Below are 20,702 nucleotides of genomic sequence, written 5' to 3' on the forward strand. Positions count from 1 at the left end.
CCTGGGTACAACCAAGAAGGCAAAGGCTGGAAACACCCCACTGAGCTTTAAAACTGCTGTTTGGAAAACCCATGAGTGACATCTCAGAGGGTTCTTCCATCTTTATATATGACTATGTCAATGGTTTATTCATCTCAAAGTGGTATATGGAAACAAAATTACTTCACGTTTTCTTTTTTTGTGACATTTCAAACAGTAAAATCACCTCAGGACGAATGAGCCCCACAGTTTTGACTCTTTATGTGATCTTGGGCTGGCAGCTCCAGATAGTCTAGATACTAGATATTTTGACAATAAGAGAAGTATTCATTACCCAAAATATCAAAGTATATCTTAAAGTGGAATCTGATAAAACATTCAATGTTTATAAACTATTGGATATATTCATTATAGTCATTGCACATGTTGCATCCGATATTAATCAGGAAACTGGATCATGAGCCCTCAGCTTTATTCAAGTCATGATGCAGCTATTATGTTACAGCTAATATACACAGGTCTATATGTACAACAACAAATACAGTGTTGGTAGTCAGACTGTTGTGTTGTCAATAAATTCACAGAAGTGTGGATATCAACCACACACATGCACACAGCTCAGTCATGCCAAAAAAGTAACATGCTCCTTAGAACTCTTGACGCATGTTGTCAGAAATGCAACAAGTTCTGCAGTTCAGTTCTTCATCAGAACGGTAAAATGACAGCATCATATCAAAACATCTAGTCTCACAGTTTTGCATAATTCTTTTTTTTTTTTAGAAAAAGACGAAAAAACAAATTAAACAGTTCCTTACACGTTGTCATGGCAAGATGTGACAGATAAGACTCTGATTCTAGATTATCAACACCTACATAACACAGCTCTACAGTTGAGGGCAGACATGACGTCTCAGAGTCGAGGACAAGACGACAAACAGGGAGGAGAATCCAGTCAGGTTGTCAGGGTTGGATTTGGATCAGTAGGGAGAAATAAACAGGAGTGGATTTAATAAAAAAAAAATATCTCCTACATTTAATAGAATGGTCTGTCCAGGTTTATGTCTAGAGAGAACAAACCGATCAACAACTACACAGGACTACAGACACCACAGGACAGCGCAGAATAAATAAAGACTGGGTGAATGAAAGAGGTGTTTTCTCCGAATGACAACACCAGCAGTAATATCGCTGCTGAACCTCAGCAGTGAATACAACAGGATTCTAACCCAATTCAAGTTATCACTATAAATCCTCTCTCCTTCTCCAAGAGGGAATGAAATCAAAGCACAACATGGTAACATAAACTACATCACCTTTCAAGTACAGACACATTTTCATCTCATAATAATCTTTTACATAAACCTCAAACAAAACAAATGCTGCTATACGCTGTGTGTGAACTGAGGACGGGTGACAGAGGACGACAAACACTAGTTTCATACGATGTGACAGAGATGCTGGGCAGCCTGAGGAGCTTACAAAAGGAACAGAAAGCAACCACAGGTTCATGTAGGCAACCAGACAGGTTTTCAACATTTTTAATCATCACCATGACAGACTCATAAACACAGTTACCACAATGTGGCCTTTCTTTCTCATTTTCTTGTTTCAGTTTCAGCTGCTGACACTTTCCTCAAAACATGCTACACTGTGTCTCGGGCCCGGAGGCTGCTGGAGTTTGGCTTTTCAAGACAGGATTTTCTCCCGGGTTTCAGGCAGCTTGAGGGCCACCAGACCTCCACAGACGAGGGCGGCGAAGGCCAGGAAGATGGGGATGATTTTAGTGATGCCGATAAAGGCTGCAAAGATGAAGCTGGCAATGATGGCTGCAAACTTGCAGATTCCATTCAGGATACCGAACGCTGTCCCTCTGTAGAGTCACAAAAACAGAGCAGGATTATTACTTGACTAATTGATGAATTAATTATGTGAGGAATTCTCAGGAAGCATATCTGTGTTCAATAACCTTATTTGTCAAGTGTAGGCCTTTGCACCGATCAGCCGCAAAATTAAAACCACTGACAGGTGAAGGAAATAACATTGATCATCTTTGTACAATACAGCGTTCTGCCAGGAAACTTTCGTTCTTGGCAATGTTACTTTGACATTTACTACCCTTCTAGACAATATGAAAGTACTGGTTAGATTTACTAGCATTCATATTCAAACAGTGTGTTTCCCTTTTACACGAAGGAAAGGGTTTGAGGATGGAGGAGGATGAGGACTAACTAACGTGCAGCGTCATCTTGGGTACTAAGTTTGAATCGTTGGACTGTAAATTTCTCTTTTCTTACATTAGCCTTAATTCTGAAATGATTTTTCACTCCAAGAAATTGCGGTTGTTGTAGTGCTGCCAGTAACTTTGTGCGCGTTCCAGTGACAAGAACCCCTGTAGAATGCTCAGTGCTGCTGGGTTAAACCCAGAGAAAGTAAACACTGATTGGTTCAACTCAGAGAGGACAATGAGAGCCATTTTTTGTGCCCTCCTTGTTGAGTAGCAATCTTCTCTGAAATGTCACCGTCTTTTACATAAATGTGACCATATAGGCTAAAATAACGAACCCTTCATTGTTCTGTTGCTTTCGTGCTCATATCACCAGAGTTACGTACAGTATCTAGAGTTTGTCGTAGTTTTAGTACGCTCAGAGTTAATGACATGGTTGAGACTGTTTCACCTTACACCGTATTAAAGACAGAAAGCCTGATCAGGCTGATTAAGGGGTTGTTCTGTTAAACATTCACACTACCTTGCTCCTGCCCTGAGTTCCTGCAGTGGAGAGGGTGTCTATGGTAATCTTGGTGCTGACACGATGGATGCTTCTGTCCTGAATGTTGCTTTTTGTAACCTGGTACCAGACACAATAATTGGCTGAATAAATGGTGCTAGGCTGTGGATGCCAACGCTGGCAGCTGACTTTAGAACAGATAAACACCCTGCAGAATTGTTTTTGGTTTGAAAAAGTAAAAAGAAACCACCTGCCAAATGCTTTTGTTACTAGATATCTCTCTGACTACCTTACACAGCACTCCAACATGTGGAGGACTGTAAAGCTTGACAGGCCTGCTGTGCCTAGTTACTCTTGTTAAGCTATGACTAGACAGTTGATGTTTGACTGAGGTGGAATGTTGAACCAAAGCCTTTAAGGGAGAGGTTGTAATTGAACTGTAGTAAGGTAGAACTCACAGTGTAATCACTAATGGCACAGAGTTGGCTTGTACCTTTTAGAGGAGGGATAGAGTTCCACAGAAATGACTTCTAGTCCATTCCATGCTGCCACGCTGACAGCATAGAAGAGACATTGCCAGCATATTACAGCTCCTTGACTGAAACTCAACAGCAGCAGGAAAGTGCAGGCTGAAGACGCCAACATAGAACCACCTAGAAAGATATCCAAATACATGATAAGACACTGAAACTGATCTGGTTACTGTACTGTGTTGACACTTTCCGCTGATCTCACCTATTATCCGGATTCTTCCTATCTTGTCCATGAACAAGGCTGAGATGATGTTGCCTGGCAACACAGCCAAACTGCCTAGGAAGCTGACCATGTAGATGACGATGTCATTCTCCTCCTGGAAGTTTAGATGGCAGCCTTTCTTTGGGTGGAGGAAGGTTGTGTTCTCCATTCGACAGTTTTTAAACTTTTCCTGCCAGAGGTCTGCAAAGAGTTTTAAAAAGAGTCAATACTGACAGACTTTTGGGGGCTAAAATTTTTTTTCTCTAAGTCCTTGTGGAGAAGCACATTGCTTTGGCTATAAACAAATATTTTACAGCCACTTGATATGATACCTGTGTTATAGAAGACAGTGTTTTTGATGGTGCAGTTCTCAAAGAAGGTGTTGGTTGATTTGATGTCCTCAAAGTAGCAGTTCTCAAACAGAGAATTCTCAAACTTGACGGACTTAATCTCAATGTTTGCAAACCTAAATGGAAAGAAAGAAAGAACGTGAAGCAGAAATACTATGTGTAGTACCCACATATACTATGGACATGCAGTAACAGAATGGCGGAGTTTCATAAACGTACTTGTCATGGACGTACTCTCCCTCACGGTGGATCTGGTTGACCAGGGAGAAGTTAAAATGGAAACGCTCCACGCGTTCTCTGTGGAACACTCGAACCTTGGACTCGTACTCTTCATACTGCATGTACTTGATCATATCAGGGAACCACACTCCCAGCCCATGGTAGCTGGTACACACAGAAACACACAAAACATCAGCACGTTAAACCAAAATGCTCTGCATACCAGAGAAAACACAGAGCTTCTGCTTCACATTAATGGAAAGGTGCATTCTACTAGTCCAGTTTGGCTCCACATCTCAACATGGATTCTAAATGGCATGATGCTACCTGAAGGCCATGCAGAACCAGATGATAACCAGGAAGAGGCCCTGTAGTCTGAGCTCTGGAGCTGAAAGTGACATCACATTGGCCATCACCTGCAGGAAGAAGAGCAGACTGACGATCAAGATGACATATAAGGTCTGCAGAAAATAAAAACAAATGCAAAGTAACATTTTTTACTTCAACCATTCGATTTTATTTTATTCCAGTGTGAGAGGGATTCGCAGACCTGCTGCAGCATGGTCATGTGTCGGACAGTCCAGCGCTGGAAGGCAGTTCCAGTGTCGCTCTGGATCTCTATAAACTCGTCTTCCTGAGTTTGTGGAGTCTTAATGTTGGTCACCTACATAAAGAGGACATTGTCATCACATTGGAGAGTATATAAGACATAAAAGGTTTCACAAAGAAACAACAATAAAGACAGCTGAATCACCTCTGCACCCTAATAATCCTTCATATCATGTTAATTGGTACCCTCTGCCCTCTTGAAGCAGCCTTTTCAAAGTTATTTACCCTGGCATGTTTTCAAAAGCAGCAGACTCTGTCGTGAATTTTAGCCATTCTTTATACTCTGGCCTAAGTGTGCTCTTGCAGTTATGTAGAATAAGCTTGCCCAAGACAATGAAACCTGTCACAGCCTGCCCAAACTCTGCTTTCGCAAGCCTTGGCACATGAAAGATTTGTCCTCCAACTGGCGTAACTGTGATGATCATCACCCCTGTCAGCCCTAACAGTCTGTAGCTACATGAACTTTTTCAATAATCTGATACATTAGCAGCTGAATGATTAGACAAAACAGCAGTGTTGTTGTAAATGAAGACTTACAGTAAAGACTCTCTCTGGCTCCCCTTTGGCCTTCCAGTTGGTGTCATGAACTTGTCGCAGGATCATCCAAGCCTCATCGTGTCGAGCATTCTGAAAACCCGCACACAAATCTGTGAATATCTATGTAACCAAGTTTAAGAGCGTTCTGTGAAACCTCTCAGGGCTTTTGGTATGTGTCGCTGAAATTATACAGCATAGTATGCTATATATAAGAACGACTCTTTTAATCATGGGTTTTGGTTTGACCACTGAAACTTTCCCACATACACTGCAGCCAGATACTCAGCTGAGTAACAATGTTCCCATTAGCTCTGCCTCTTATCAGAGGGGGAGATGTGGGATCAGTTTGTGGAGTGTTGCAGCAGTAACATACAAACACAATACCACATGTGGTTAAAGCTCTGACAATGTCCTAGATGAGAAACAGGGGTGGGTGGTGTTCTGGTGATGCCTTAACAGCTCTTCGCTACCTTTGCACAGCAGTGGGATGTTGCTGCAGTGGCTGATGACTCAACATTTTTAGCCAATCGCAGCTTCGTGTTTAATACTGTACACTGTCATCGAATAGGATGTCACACGTGTGGCTTTAAACGAAGAGGTTTTGAACGGTCTAATTCTGGTTCTGACCTCCAGAAGAAAACGAGGGCTCTCCGGCATGAAGACAACTCCGACGAGTGCAGCCAACGCAGGGAAGAGACACACCAGAATAAACAGTCTCCAACTGTGCATTTGGAATTCTGAACCAATGGCGAAGCCCCAGCCTGGAAAAGACATGTTAATATTTCAATATTTGCAGGATATTTTAACATCCAAATCACAGAATTACTGTAGTGCAACAAAATTCATCATTCATACAAAAGATTTGCATGTATCATTTGCATTTGAATCCTTGAGAGTCAGTAACATGCGAGCAGTTGGGGGTCTGTTTTAAACTCTTTTTTTTTTTTTTTTTTTTATTAACGCTGATGCTGGTAGGATGTTTAGTTGTTTGAATCTGAATAATTAATTTGTTTCGAACATAATTGCCGTGATAACTTTAGCAAGTACCAAGAGGAGCTATTAAACTAATTGAGCCACATCATGCTGACTGAGAGGAGAAAAGTCCAAAATGTTCCTGCAGTGAATTGAATTTCAGTTAAAGTGAAACAAATGGCTTACAACTCTGAATTCCAAATTGGCAGTTGTACAGTATATTTCACTGTCTGTGTGTCATACAAACTGTACATGTGTCTGTCTGTGTGTTACCATAGTGAGGAATGATTCCCCAGGCAGTGAAGGAGGCATACAGGCCCCCCAGCATCCAGAACATGCAGAGCCAGCTCAGATGTTCTCCACGTTTGTCCATCTGCAAGAATTCGGTGAAGTAGGTGTACACGATCGGGATAGAGCCGCCAATTCTGGGGGAGGAATTACAAAACATGCTCGTTTCTTCCTCACCAAACATTTTCATTATCATCTGTCATCATTTTCTGTTCACAGTTACTGCTGGTATCTAGCTATGCAGACCGTTTAGAGGCATCTGTCTGTCTCTGCCCACTTTGTCGTCATCAAAACAACACAGATCAAACCAACAGTACTTTACTGTCAGGTTACCAGAACTTGAACTGTAACAATGACTTTTTGAGGGATCAATTTGTTCAGCTGGCTGGTGGCATTAAGTATGATGCCAAGACTGACCAGACCAGGGAGTTAAGTTGAGGATTTGTTAGGAGGAAAATGACTTAGAAATTATTCATATCACGACAGTGATTGATTCATGGCTGGAGCCTCGGGGTAGGAAAGTTTCTATGCTGGTGATGGTCATGGGTTAGAGCTTAAAAACAGCATCACTGTTTTATTTTAAGGCAGTATTTCACACGCTATGTTGATCCTGTTTCATTTCTGTGACATTTTCCCCTTTATACTTGGCAAAAACTGTGGAAAACAACAATGCACTGCACACACAAACACCTGGCAAAATATCACAACAGTATGTTTAACATGGATGGAGATTTTTCTCTTTTTTGTGTGGTGATTGCAGTCTATCTGCTCTTTGCATTCTGTGAAATGAGTGCAGTTCCTCTGCAGATGTGAGTGTTAATGACTAACATGGGGCTCATTATCAGCATGAATCAGTAACAGCTGAGTGCTTTATTTTAGTGACCTTGTATTTCTTGTCTGAACAAAAGCTCAAATCTTAGTATTGCATGTCTGGCTACATTCAGGCTGCAATCGCTATCAAAAGAAATGTGTCTTTGAAAGTTGCCAAATCGATCAGTGCACAGCAATAGCTTCACTGTAAGGTGCTGGTGACAGCAGGAACTGAACAATAAAGCTGAAATGAAAAACAAGCAAAGAACATTGTTTGCTTGTTTTAATTAGTGTGATAAAGAAATGCTCTGACGAAGTAAATAAACCTCCTTGTGGTGAGCTTGCATGTAGTGTCTTTGAGGTGGTGTTAACAGTGTGGGCCTGTGGTTTGCACCAGCAGGCTGCATTTGACAGCATGAGGAGGAGATGGCGCTGTTGGATCTCTCATTGTATGTAATATTCCTGCATCTCTCCTGCAGACAATGGTTCAAAGGAGCAAACTTTTTTTTTTTTTCCCCACATTCTCTCCTGTAGCTGGGAGCTATGGAGCACTGTTAGTTTGACTGTATAATAGTTGGAAAAGTTCTGTCAAACTTAATCACAGTAAAGATCGATGAGACACAAAAGGATAACAATTAAATTGACCTGATAACCTAACATGTCTAATATAGCCTACTACAATATAGGTTATAATGTGAATATACTGAAGCACGAAACAACATGATATGTTAAAGTTAAGAGCAGCTATACAACCGAATGTAACCATTCAAATACTGTTTGTTACTGTATACATGTTAGGGGCCAACCAGTATGTTTTTTTCAGGTTACCAATTATTATGAACTATGGTGCCCAAATAATGGATTTGGAAGTAATATAAATAAGAAATAAAAATCTTAAAAATCTAGGTGTAATATTTTAAAACAACACAAACACCAAACTGGACATAAATGCTTTTGTTTATTTTAGTTGTACATGTCTTAATTAAAAGAGAACTTTTTAAAAACATTTCTCCTTCAGCGTTGATAGCTGAATTATTCTAGGAGGCCTGAAAAAACTGTAAACACCAGCCTTAAGAATGTGTATGTTTTATAACAATAACTAGTAGACATAAACCAAGGGAGCCCACCTTTGTTGAGTTACACCCATTCTATCCTCTACACTATTCTCAAAAGATTGAAGTTTGTCTTAATAGAAGAGCTTCTTGATCATTTTCATTTATATGAAAAGGTCAGTTTCTATGAAAATCTTGTCAATCTGTCATTTGTTCAAATGCAAATGTGATTAAAAGTGCATCTCACCCAAATCCGGAGCAGAACCTGAAAAAGAGGAAGAAGCCATAGCCCTGAGCGAAGCAGGACAGGAAAGAGAAGATCAGGTCGATGGCGAGGACGTAGATCAGACACTTCCTCCTCCCCATTTTATCAGACAGGCCGCCCCACACCAACGCACCCACCATCATGGCCACATACACCAGCAGACCTGCAAACACACACACACACAATGACTCACTTGGTGGCCTGGTACACCTACAACAGAGGCTGCAGATACACAGGTCTGCATACAAATACAACACGTTCAAAAATCAAGACCTCCACAAGGGGGCTCCCTTTACCTGTGCATGAACACAGAGGAACACAAATCATCACGGTTCCTGCTGTATTTCAGTATGACGCATCCTTACATCTGAGCTCTGATCAACAATTCAACATTTCACAGTGACGTCCCAAGAAAATACACCCAGACTGATAACAGCATTTTCTGGAAGATGACAGAAAAATAAAGGTCACAATAATTTGAAGGCATCTACAGTAAGAGTGTTTCACTTCCTCCACGCTCACCTTGTATGATCTTTAAACCTGCTTTCAGCTATGTTCAAAGGCATTGCAGTCATCTGGGTTTTCTGTGATATTTTATTATTGCTTTGCTTTATCACTGCCGATTCACAGGGGTCTGGAGACTGCATCAGACAGGTGGTCTCATCTGCCATCTCTTCTTCTGGGGAGAGTAACCACACTGTCTTTCTCAAGACTCAAACCTACAACCCCAGCCATCCTCTCCATCGTGTTGTTTAAACTTTTAGAGCCGTACTTCCTGCCTGCTCTGTGTTTTTACTACACAGCCCTAATTACAGAGGAACTAAGCAGCTTAATGGCACGTGGAGCCATAGTGTGCACCTTCCCCGTGGATTACTAGACTATCCAAATGCTCTGACGCTCCACACGCCAAGTTGCACATCCCATTCAGCAAGGAGTGTGCTCAGGGCACAGGGAGACGAAGAGTCAGAGCTATCATGTCACCTAATATCTCGGCCAGGTTGTTGCTTAAGGCAATATGTATGCCTTGGATATGTGCATGGACAGGTTGACAGGATGGCCTTGTGATAAGAAAGCCTGTCCTTCAGTTGAAGGCCTTGGATTGGTCCCACCAGCAACAAGCCTGCAAAAGTGTCCTTGAGCATAGTGAAGACACTGACTCCCTAGAGAGGAAAGAAGAATTCATCTTTTCTTTGCAGTATTAAAAGTGAAAGCATAAGTGCATTTATCGCTCCTGGTTGAAGAGTGGAATAATGTACTAAAAAAATTCAGCTGTAAAGCATGATAAATATACAGTATACTGACTGAAGAAATGCTAAGCCTCTGTATGTATGTAGAACAGATCTCAAGCCTTTGAATTTGAACAGATGACATTTACTTCAGTTTACTTAAAAACACAGGAAACTGAGTTAACTACTGATGATATAGCAGTAGCTACATTTCCTGACTTAAAAAACAGGGTCATCTTTTAGAGAATGTATCATTAGTCTTGTAAATATTTTAAAACTGAGGGCAGGTATTGTATTTCCAAACTGGCCTGATTGCAGTTAATGTAGTGATTTGCCATATCTGCCTACTAAAAGCCATTTTCCACTGCAGAAACTTATGGGCTGCAGCATATTCCAATCGCAAGAGCCAGAATTTTAGAACGTTTTGGGGGAGAAAGTAGTACTAACTTCAGGTTAAGCATTTCTGATCAGCCCTGAATTAACTACTAGAAGAGTTTGATGCTGTTTGGTTAAATTCAACAAGGACAGCAAGCACCATTTGTCTGCCTTTTCAATATCCTCATCAAGTAGCTGTCTTTTTGTTTTTGTTTTTTTTTGTTTTTTTTTGTTTTAAAAACTTTGCCATCGACAACGAAAAATTTGTCACATATGCTAACATAACAAACCTTCATAAAAATTTTCCTGACTGGTCACGGGGGTAGAATTACATCCACTAACTACTATTTGTTGTCCTTTTTTGGACACTCAGAGTTACTGATGCATTCGAAACTCTCAGACAGTAGACTGCATTGGAAACTGAAAAGCTAAAAGGCCAAATTACGGGCGTTACTATAAATGTTAGCACCACTTTACACTGGTCCCAATTTCCTGCAGTAGAAAGCCACCGTATGTCAGTTTTGGTATTCCCTCTGTTATAGCAGCTAAAACTGAATAAAATGCTGCAAGGGAGTGAATGCTGTTCCAGACACTAGCCTGTAGCATTTTGCAATAGCTATTTGTAAAGTAAAACATAGCCTCGCAACAAAATGTTTACTGGGTGTACAATCAGTGATTAAAAATGTTTAAAACACAAACAAAAAAAAATGGTTTACCATAAAATAATTGTCATATAGAGCTATACAATTTCTATCATTAGAAGTTACAACAACTCTATAAAGGTTGCTAAACTAACTGAACCAAATGACAGAACTGACATTAGCTTGCTAATATTTGGTTTATTTAGCCTGAAGTGTTACTCCTATAGTGACATTTGATTGAAAACCTGTTGAATAACAATGTAAATGTATGATTTTTTTATGCTACATTTAAAAAAGCACAATATATCTTAATTGGCAAAACATTATGCTAGTAATATATCAGGTGACATTGTGTGGAACAGCAAAGCCAAATATTTTCCATAAAACTGCATGAATACCGCCATCTCTAAAAGACATAATTCTCTATGTATGCACTACTGGTAGGTAAGTTTAATACATTGCTAGTGTGGTGTACGTCAATGTACTTAATTTTGGAAACAGCTTTTAATGCCACAGTCCTTTGTTAGTTATTAACTTTCTAGCTAACTGATTTACACATTACTGACATCTTTCGTAACTCAGGCAGTTTTAATGATAAAAACAGATTTTAAAAAATTAGCTAATAGTAACAAAAAGGTCAAGATGAACTTTACACAGAGCACCATCGGCATTTGCTTTACACTAACATGATTTGAGAGCTGCAGAGCAAAACCACTGCAGCAGTAAGTGCAAAGTAAGTAATTCTGGAATAACATTTTCATAACAGAACGGAGGCATTATAGAACTATCTCATAATTTATGCATGACCTTTTTAATTGTAATTCTGCTTCTATTCAAGGAATCCATTAGCTGCAGTTTAACACTTTGATTTTCACTTAAGTAGTTAGGAGCTAAATCTCACCATCACATCAAGTGTGGTATTCTATTCTCCAGCATTCTGTCTACCTCTACTAACTTCATATATCTTTACTCTGCAGATTAATCGATACCATTAAAGGGAAGTCCAGCAAGCCTCCTCTCTTTAACAAAGGGTTTGAGAGTCTTTCTGCTATCTGAGACTAAGGTTAAGAATAAACACATTTCTGCTCCCTTGCGTCTGGTGAACAGAGCATGAGCATGAATCAAATGGGATCATTCTGCAGATCTACTTCATATTCTCAGCCAATGATCAGTGCTCTCCTCCCGCTCTGCACAAACAGATGCTGTGATTTCATTTTCACCAGGCCTTCCTCCTGCTACTGCAGCCTGTCAGAGGCCTGAAGCGTATCTGACAGCTCTGCACCAGGCGCTACAGGCCGCCAGGATCTCTGACTGCTGCAACATGCTCCATATTAGCCTGGGAACACACACTGAATACAATCACCACTGGGTTCCTCATCAATCTCTTGCAATGCTTCATCCCAGGAGCCTGTTGTTAAGATGAAATGAGCGATGAGCAATCTGCCACATCGCCTGGCTACACACGGGGTCTGGGAAATAAGGTGAGAGGCTTTAATTTGCAGTTTAGTTGTCTGCACAGAAAGTGAGGAACAGACGTTTTCAAGGTACATTTCCCAGCGAGGGTGTCTTTGCTGCATACAAATCATTTTTTGGGGTTAGGCTTTGTGGTAAATATTTAGGAGTAAGTAAAGCTAATTGAAAAAAAAAGATACACAACCCTCAATACACAATATATTCAACAATTTGAGTATATTTCTGTGTCCACAAAATGGATTTAAGATGTATGGTGGAGCCCTCAAGTCATCTTCCAGAGACATGCATTACTACTGCCAAGGCTCAGTGAAGCTAACCTGGTTGCTCACAGTGGACCCATACTCAGTTAGGACACACAGTGTTGATTCTGTTCTTTATTTTTTACATTTGCTCAGAAAGATCCAATCCTCTTTCCCTAATTTGCCCCAGAGGCTGGGGGATATTTCTGTCTGATGCAGTGATCTGCAGCCATGTGCCATCAAGAGCCAAGCATATGCAGGTTTTTGTTCCAGCCAAGCACAACAGCAGATCATTTCACTGATGAGTTCCTCCTCCCTGGATACGAACTGGACCTCTTCAACAGATGACTGCAATTAGCTAGTCTTGTAGGTTTCCAAAAGACTTGAAATCTGTTTTGCAGAAGTGAGTTTGCTAAATCAGTTTTTAGCCATGCTAACTGCATGATTCGAGAGACATTAAGTCAGTCCCGCAGTTAGTTAGAGGAAAATATTTCAGCAACTGTTAGACTGCACTAAGATTTTCTATACACATTAATTTAACCTCTTGTTCCTCTTTGGAGAACTTGTAATACTTTGGTTGTCCCCTGGCATGTTATCTTTTACCACCAACAGGTAAACATTAAAATTTGTTCAAAAATTTGATTTATGACAAATATCTCCAAAACTGATAACAGTATTTCATGTGCTAATTAGTGAATGTTAACATGCTAACATACTAAAATACAACTGGGAAAAAGATAAACATTATATCTGCTAAGTATCAGCATATTGGCTTGCTGTCATTAGCTTTTAGATCAACTACAGCTTCAAGAGAAAATAGCTCAGCTGTAGTTATCTTTTGAAATCTGCATCACAGCAGTGCGACAAGGATGACACATTTTAAATGTAGTTGAGAATTGCATCCTTCTTTTTTCAGGCCATAAAGGATCCAGGGGGTGATCCTTCACTAAAGAAAGAGTCAGTGGTGACCAGGCAGACTTACCAATATGAAGCTGTGACCAAGTTCTACACTTTTGAACGTCAGCACTGGGTTTCAACTCAGTCAAACAGGCAATAGAAATATTAAATGCTCATAAAAATGTGCCCCTGACACTGTTAAGGTTTGCTAGGCGACAGGCATGGTGCTTCATGAGGCAAGGATAAGGGCAAGAACAGCTGGTGGTATGCAAAGAATGTCCTCCATAGACCAGACCATTTCATTTGACAATGCTCAGTTTGGCCTTCAGAGGGCTTCTGCAAAGGCACAAAAACCTCAAAGGAGCATAAAGTCCTTTAAAGGATGTGGACTCTGGGTTGTGGACCCCACAACAACACTGGCTGAAAATGAAAAGTGTACCACTTCTGATAACTCTGTAAAAATTACATTTTCTTTTTGAGAGGTACTTTTTTGTCCTTGGAATTAATAATAAGAAGCCAGGTCTGTGAATGTTTTCAACGCATACACTCAGCAGGAACCACATCTTACCATAGTTGACCTCAATCTTTCCACTTTCTACACCTTTCTTGTCACTTACCCAGCAATCCTTTGTCAGCGTTGGATATGCACATATCCTTCTCAGCGCTGGGCAGAACAAAGCCCACCACGAAGCCGTCCACACCATCAGCCATAAGCGCCAGGCCCAGTACAAAGAAGAGCATCCATTGGAAGCGTCCATGGCCACAGTCCTCCATGATGGTCTCATACTGTTCTGGCAGGTTTTCTTCCTCTTCTTCCTGCTGGGTAGCCATACGGGCTTTCCTCCTGGCCTCTATCCGAGCTGCCCGTCGTGCCTCCTTGATCTCGTCGGGGTGGGGAACGCCCTGGTACTCCCCCTCATACATCTGATCATCATCATCTGCCCCTTCGGTGGCGTCACTAGCGGCATCCTCGTCTTGTGGCGGGTAGTCTGTTTGGTAAGGGTAGCCATCTTGACCTCCTCCGTCTTGGGTGTAGGTGTAATCTCCACCTTCTGTCATCTGCTGGTTCACATTGTTGTGGTAAGGGTCATCCATGGTTCCTGCCGTGTGCACAGGGAGCAGGACTGACTTTGCCTTGTAGCCGATGTACGCTGTGGAAGCTCAAGTTGTCAGCTATAATGGCATAATCCTCCCAAGGAGCTGTGAGTTGCTCTCAGTGTTACTGCAGTCTCCTGGATCCCAGGTGTCGAGAGAGAACTGCAGGTCTTCTGTAGTTACGTCTCAGGTTTAAGGCCTCAACAGCTGCGTTGAAAAACTGTTACCTTCCTTGCAATGCACAGTGCTGCATGCCGAACCTAAAACACAATGAACACCACACAACACAAACTGTCTGTCAGATTAACAGCAAGGAGGAATGCACTTGAAGAGCAGAGCCATTGCTATGTAACAGTGTCCTTTGGGACAGCTTGTAACCTAACAAGTCAGGTCACAATTAGAGTTTAAACAGGTTTCACAACAGTTAATTTTATGCAAACATTAAGGAAGTCCCAGAAAAGCAAGGCAAAATATACCAGATTGTGATTGTCCAACAACAGGTCGTGCAATAATTTAAGGACAAAGCATCTTTATTGTTATAGATTACACTCCCACAGTGTATGTAAGCTGCTAGCTTTAGCTTTTCTTTACTTTAGTTCCCTCTCCTATCAATTGAACCTATTTTCTGTTATTCATGACTACTTGTGAGGCACTTTCAGTTCTAAAATAAGTTCTGATGATTATTCTTAAAGAATGAAAAGTCTTTTTTGGCAGGAAAGAGAAATTCAGGAGTGCCAGTCTACCCTGTAGGCTGCTTGTCCTTCCACACAAGCAGATAATCTCATCGTCTCCGTGCTCAAATGCTCTGACGCCATTTTGATCCATCACATTGCGCTGCTGCAGTGATGACACATCCAGATCTGTCTTGATTTTTAGACTGACCAGAGGCCAGAGGCACCCACGCTGAGGAATACAATAACACGGATTTCACTGAATTTTAGGATCTTTGTTGTCACATCCACTGACGTGATTAAATGGCTTGCACAGTGAAGTCAGGCGCATACGCTTGCAAACTCAAGCAAATGTAAACCTGAGGCTGGATCCTCTGTAATTTGGAGATAACAAATGATGACATATTGTAGAAATGTTTTGTATGAGACAATCAAGCGGCTTAGTTGAATGTCAAATACAGCTGTACAGCTACACAGCACACCATTCAAGAGAAATTTACTTTTTTCACAGTCATATAATGCAACTATAAAACAAAACCCTTGATTTAACCTTCATGTGCACAATGTGATACAATGGTGCCTCTAATTATCTAATTCTTTCTCCTGCAGCTGCTTTACATTCACATTGTGAGGTTGGCAGCACAACTACATTCCTCAACATCTGACCATGACATTATAATACCTTTAAAGAACCTTGACAGTATTTTAAAGCTACCCGTGTAACCTTTACAGCAGAAGTTGCAGGGAAATAGTAAAAGCTAAAAATGTTTAACTGCTATAAGCTGGGATGCCATTTCTGCAGTTTACCTGTGGAATTGGACTATATTTGATGTGTTGCCACAGGCTGAATTTTCTGGCCACCGGTTGAGTAGAACTATTTTGAATGCACATTACATAATATCCCTTCATAAATGATACCATATTTAAACTTAATATATATCCAAATCCTGCCAAACTGACTCCAGATCAGCACAAGCCCACACAGCAACAATCTGCAGTATTTTCTGCCACATACACCATGAACTACTGGCCATACTGGACTTAGAATGATTAAGGTTATGCAGTATTGCCTCAATATTTTCACTTTGAAAGCTGGCGTAATTTCCCTTATAAGAGGGAAACAGATATTTCCTACTTTTGCATCCTAGCACACACACTGATTAACACCATTTCAAAACACAATTATAAACACATTGGTAGATGGAAGATTAGCAAAGCAAACTGTTATCTTATTAGTGAAGATTGTTGTTTTTTCACATCTATATCTCAGCAAAAATTGCATGAAATCTGTTTGCTTTTTGGCACCAAACCAGGGTGAAGAGTTTCTCCAAGACAAACTGAAGCTAAAGTTTTTAGCAAGGCAGTGCTCAAACATTTTCCCTCATAAAGCTGACAAAAAACATTCACACCATGCCATTACAATAGTAATGCATTTCATTTTCTCCTATTTTTAACAAGATTGACGAATAAAACTATTCAAGTTCAGCTTTACTGAAAAAAACAAGATTCAGGTTTTCAGATAGCTGCAGCATCAGAGCACTTTTGTTTCTATCCACATTTAAATCACATTCATGCAACTTTTAGCTAGAATTCAGATCAAGCCTCCATTTATTATAGTTTTATTGTTCTAACTTGTGTCTAATGTGTCGAATGTCTGTATACAGTATATGTTTCCCATGAAGGACTCAAATTTTATAATGACATTCAGGCATTTTCTTTGCATAACTTTCTAAAATTAAAGGTATTTTGTTTCATTTAACTTTTTATCACATCCATCGTTTCACTGTCAACATGCTCAGTCCTGCTCTTCTAGAAACAGTTGTAGTCGTATCATCCAGCAATGCTCAGTTTGGTCTTGGTCAGTCTGTTCCGGTTTGAAGCCAGTATGACGAACACTGTAATTTAATCCAGATTAAGACTGCAGATTTTTTCATTTTGCCCTTGCTGCCTCACATTATTGTTTCATCATGAAAGTCATAGAGGTGGCTGATAGCGGTGGATTACGGAGTCTGAACCGAAGCCCTGAAATGTATTTGTTGCTCTTCAATGTGTCGTTTTTAAATCCCAAAGCCTATGTTACAATGTATGCATGAGTGAGTTTTTTGTTTCCAGGAGTAATGAGAGACACTGCAGCACCGTGGTGGGATCACAATTGTCTATTTATTTTTCCTTTCAGTGGCGTGAATGATGGGCTACAAGAAGAATTCAGGAGGGAATGTGAGAGGATGGATGTTCAGTCAGGGTGAGGGAGGTGGTGTTGCTTTCATCATCCTGCTGCAGCTTCTTTACTCTCACAGCTGCTGCTTACATAACTATTAGGCTGCCTGTCCTCAGTTGTTTCCCTCCTGTCTCCCTCCCTCTACCTTCACTTATAACTTATTGATCCATTTTTATATTCACACCCATAACACTCACACAAACACCAATTCAGACGTCAAATCAGACTTTATGCCTGCCTCTGCAGATTTTGAATAGGTCATGATCTGTCTTCCACTGCGAGTGTCCCGTTGTTGAAAAGTCAGAGAGCGCCTTTGAAATCATGAAAATCAATGTGAGTCTGAGGTTTAACAGGAAGCAGAGAGGTCACAGCGTAATTTACAGAAAGCTATTTCAATTTCACCAGTGACCTTTTACCGCTCAGATCATTTATTAGTTCGACTGAGCCAAACACTGTCGTCTGCGCTTCATCAGTTTCTGTTGCTCGTTCTACAGAGAGCAATGGAACTTGCGCCGAGTTACATATTAATGCTGTGATAATGGAATTTTGAAGAATGCACGCGCACGCAGTAGATGGGCTATTAGAGCTGCCCATTTGAAGACTTTTTCCAGCTACACATCTCATATTAAATTCAAGCTTCCAGGACAACCACAGTGCAGCTCCACATATCCCTGTGTATCTGTAAGGGCCTCACTCAAGGTCTCCTCTTAGGGGTTTTTCATTTATTTTCTTCACCCATATTTTCATGCCCAGCTAGACTTTTCTAGAAGTACATGGGTCGACAAAATCATGAGTCAAGTTCTGAAGCCAAAGCTTTTCACAGCTTGTTTTATTAATTAGCAGCCAGAGTCAGGCTTTTCTGAGGATTTTTTTATTTATTTATTTATTTTTTTTACCTCAGATGTGTAAGTTGTTATGCATATGCATTTTGCTGTCTTTTTATTGCTATTTTTTGGGTCAGATGTTTTAATCATCCCCTCAGAGTGACTCCATCATACCTGCAGTTTGTACTATTTGTCTCTCTATGTGAGCCAGCTTCACTGATGTTTTTATTCATGCACATAAACTAAACCAGAGATAGACCTAGAGAGTTGATTTAAAGAAAACAGTCTCACAACAACAGCAGCACAGCTGTTTGATCTCAACCTGACAGCTCATTTGCTTCATCATATTTATAATAAGGAAGTAAGTAGAGTTTGCACTTATATCTAAAAAGTGGTTGGGAATAGGAACGTGTTTTTTTTTCTTGTAAATTACCAAATATGTACAAGATTTCATCAGAACAACCTGATTTACTCAATAAACATCCCTTTTCTAAATACAGCAATGACTTTTTGATCACTTTGCATCACCAGGTTTCATTAAGCAATACTGTTTGATTGCCACTAAGAGATACTGCATCATTATGTAATATAAAATTTCTTTGGCAAAAAAACACCTACTGGACTATTTCTGCTACTTGTGTCGTATTTGTTGGTGGAATAAGTGGACTGTCAAAAGAGTGAATTCATTTTAATCTCAGTTCTTCAGTGACCTCCAGAGGTCAAAGGACAATCGTGTGAGATTTCTGGGGACAAACTGTCTGCTAACTTGCAAAATGCATATTTTTGCAACTGGTTGCTGTGTGCAAAACTGCCACAAGAGCCTCATAACATACAGATTTCTCTTACATTCAGCCTGGTTTGAGTGTATTCTCCTTTCAAAGGCTGAAGAATTTGACAAATGGTCAAATGTGTAGCACAAGATCTATCTTTTTTAGAGTATCAAGTTGACAAGATGAGAATTTATTCATAGACTGGAATGCCTATATTTAGATATATGGATATTGTTTTATACATAAAAACGGTTGTTGGCTCCAAAAGAACTCTTGCTGCATTTTGATGCTGTTGCGACAGATAAAATTTGATAAACAAGTGATTGCACTGCAGGTATCATTTCCATTTTAATTATCTGCCTTCCTCAATAATGTATCTGACAAAACAACAAATCAAATATCACATCATAGCAAACACTGAAAAAAACAAATGTTTTCTTACCAGAGATGGCATTCCCGTAACATAAAAACATAAATAATAATAATAATAATAAAAAAGTTAAAGTCCAAGTAGCATTTTCAAATGTCCCAAGCCGACATGTCAGTTTATCCTAAGGCCGTGCTGCAGCCAAACCTGAGGGATTAGAATCCAAGCTCACGACCCCCCCCCCCCCACACACACACACACACACACACACCACACACACCACCCCTCCTTCACCAGGGCTCATCCCCACAGGAAACTCCCCGGAACCAACCTCCCCCCACCTCTTGGGCTGGATGGTACAGTCCTAAAGGTTTAAATAGCAACAGCCTGCACTGACGCTGAATCAAACTGTGTTGTCACTCCAGTTCACTTTTTTTTTTTTTTAAATTTCAATTGCTGATCTCTAGAAACAATCCTCCACTCAGAGGTCAGAGGTCATTGTCAGCCACCAGAACACCAGTCCAGGCTGTTTTTAAAAAAATTTTGGCTGAAGGACACTTCAGCAGGGCAGACACTTGTTGTCATGGAAACTTGAATGTGGGCCTTCAGTGGTCTGCAATCACTGTGAAGAAAACTTCGAGTGTGCACATTTTAGATTCCATCTAAACACTACACCGAGTGGTTTCCACTTCACAGTGTCATATTTGGATAATGGCTGCCTATAGCTCCCCCAGCCTCGATGCACCCTTTTGTCCCATAAGCACTGGGGCGCATCGCTGGAATAGTTGTGTGCCAAAGTGTCCTTGAGTGAGACATTGACTCGCTACGGTGGCTGCTCATCCATCCTGAGTCGCTCCGGATAAGCATATCAGCAAAATGGCTGAAATATTCCTCTTCCCTTGAAGCAGGAAGGAAGGGCTGGTGGTTTTATTTCTCTGGGTGTGGATGAGTGCCGAGGTGATTATGGATGTGTCTGAGTGGCACCTAGTGTGGGAGATGGATAATCATAGCTCTCCTCCACCACATATCATTCCAGCGGTTTACATACAGAAAATGTACGGACTATGATAGAAGAGAGGGTAGATGCTACAGAGAGAATAGCAGTTATGGTTGGAAGGTGGATTGATGCCAGGCTTTTCCCAAATGATAGTACATTATACAATATAAAAACTTCAATATATAGATGTATTACTTAGGCCTCAGGCGGTTTCCATCAGTTTCTGTCTGCAGTCTCTCTGGGCCAAAACATCTTCATGTAGTTTGTTTTTCTGAGTGTTTACACTGTCCTGTAATGTGAAAGTGAAAGGCTTGCTGCATCTGAAGACAAGACACTCGATCTCTAGAATTTCTGCTGTGTGGTGAAC

At 40.6% G+C, this 20,702-nt stretch overlaps 1 protein-coding gene across 1 annotated transcript; it reads right to left on the reverse strand.

Annotated features, from left to right (window-relative positions):
- Nucleotides 1–434: 434 nt before the first annotated feature.
- Nucleotides 435–19,540, reverse strand: sv2ba (synaptic vesicle glycoprotein 2Ba). Its single transcript, XM_023297346.3, has 13 exons — nt 19,414–19,540; nt 14,011–14,748; nt 8,525–8,705; nt 6,401–6,552; nt 5,783–5,916; nt 5,156–5,245; nt 4,560–4,673; nt 4,337–4,425; nt 4,010–4,174; nt 3,773–3,906; nt 3,441–3,641; nt 3,199–3,358; nt 435–1,849 (listed from the first exon to the last, which is right to left on the reverse strand). The coding sequence occupies exons 2-13, from the start codon at nt 14,486–14,488 to the stop codon at nt 1,666–1,668; spliced, it is 2,082 nt and encodes a 693-aa protein (XP_023153114.1). The 5' UTR covers nt 14,489–14,748; nt 19,414–19,540; the 3' UTR covers nt 435–1,665.
- Nucleotides 19,541–20,702: the final 1,162 nt, after the last annotated feature.

Source organism: Amphiprion ocellaris, chromosome 1, assembly GCF_022539595.1.
Source record: "Amphiprion ocellaris isolate individual 3 ecotype Okinawa chromosome 1, ASM2253959v1, whole genome shotgun sequence".
NCBI lineage: Eukaryota > Metazoa > Chordata > Actinopteri > Pomacentridae > Amphiprion > Amphiprion ocellaris.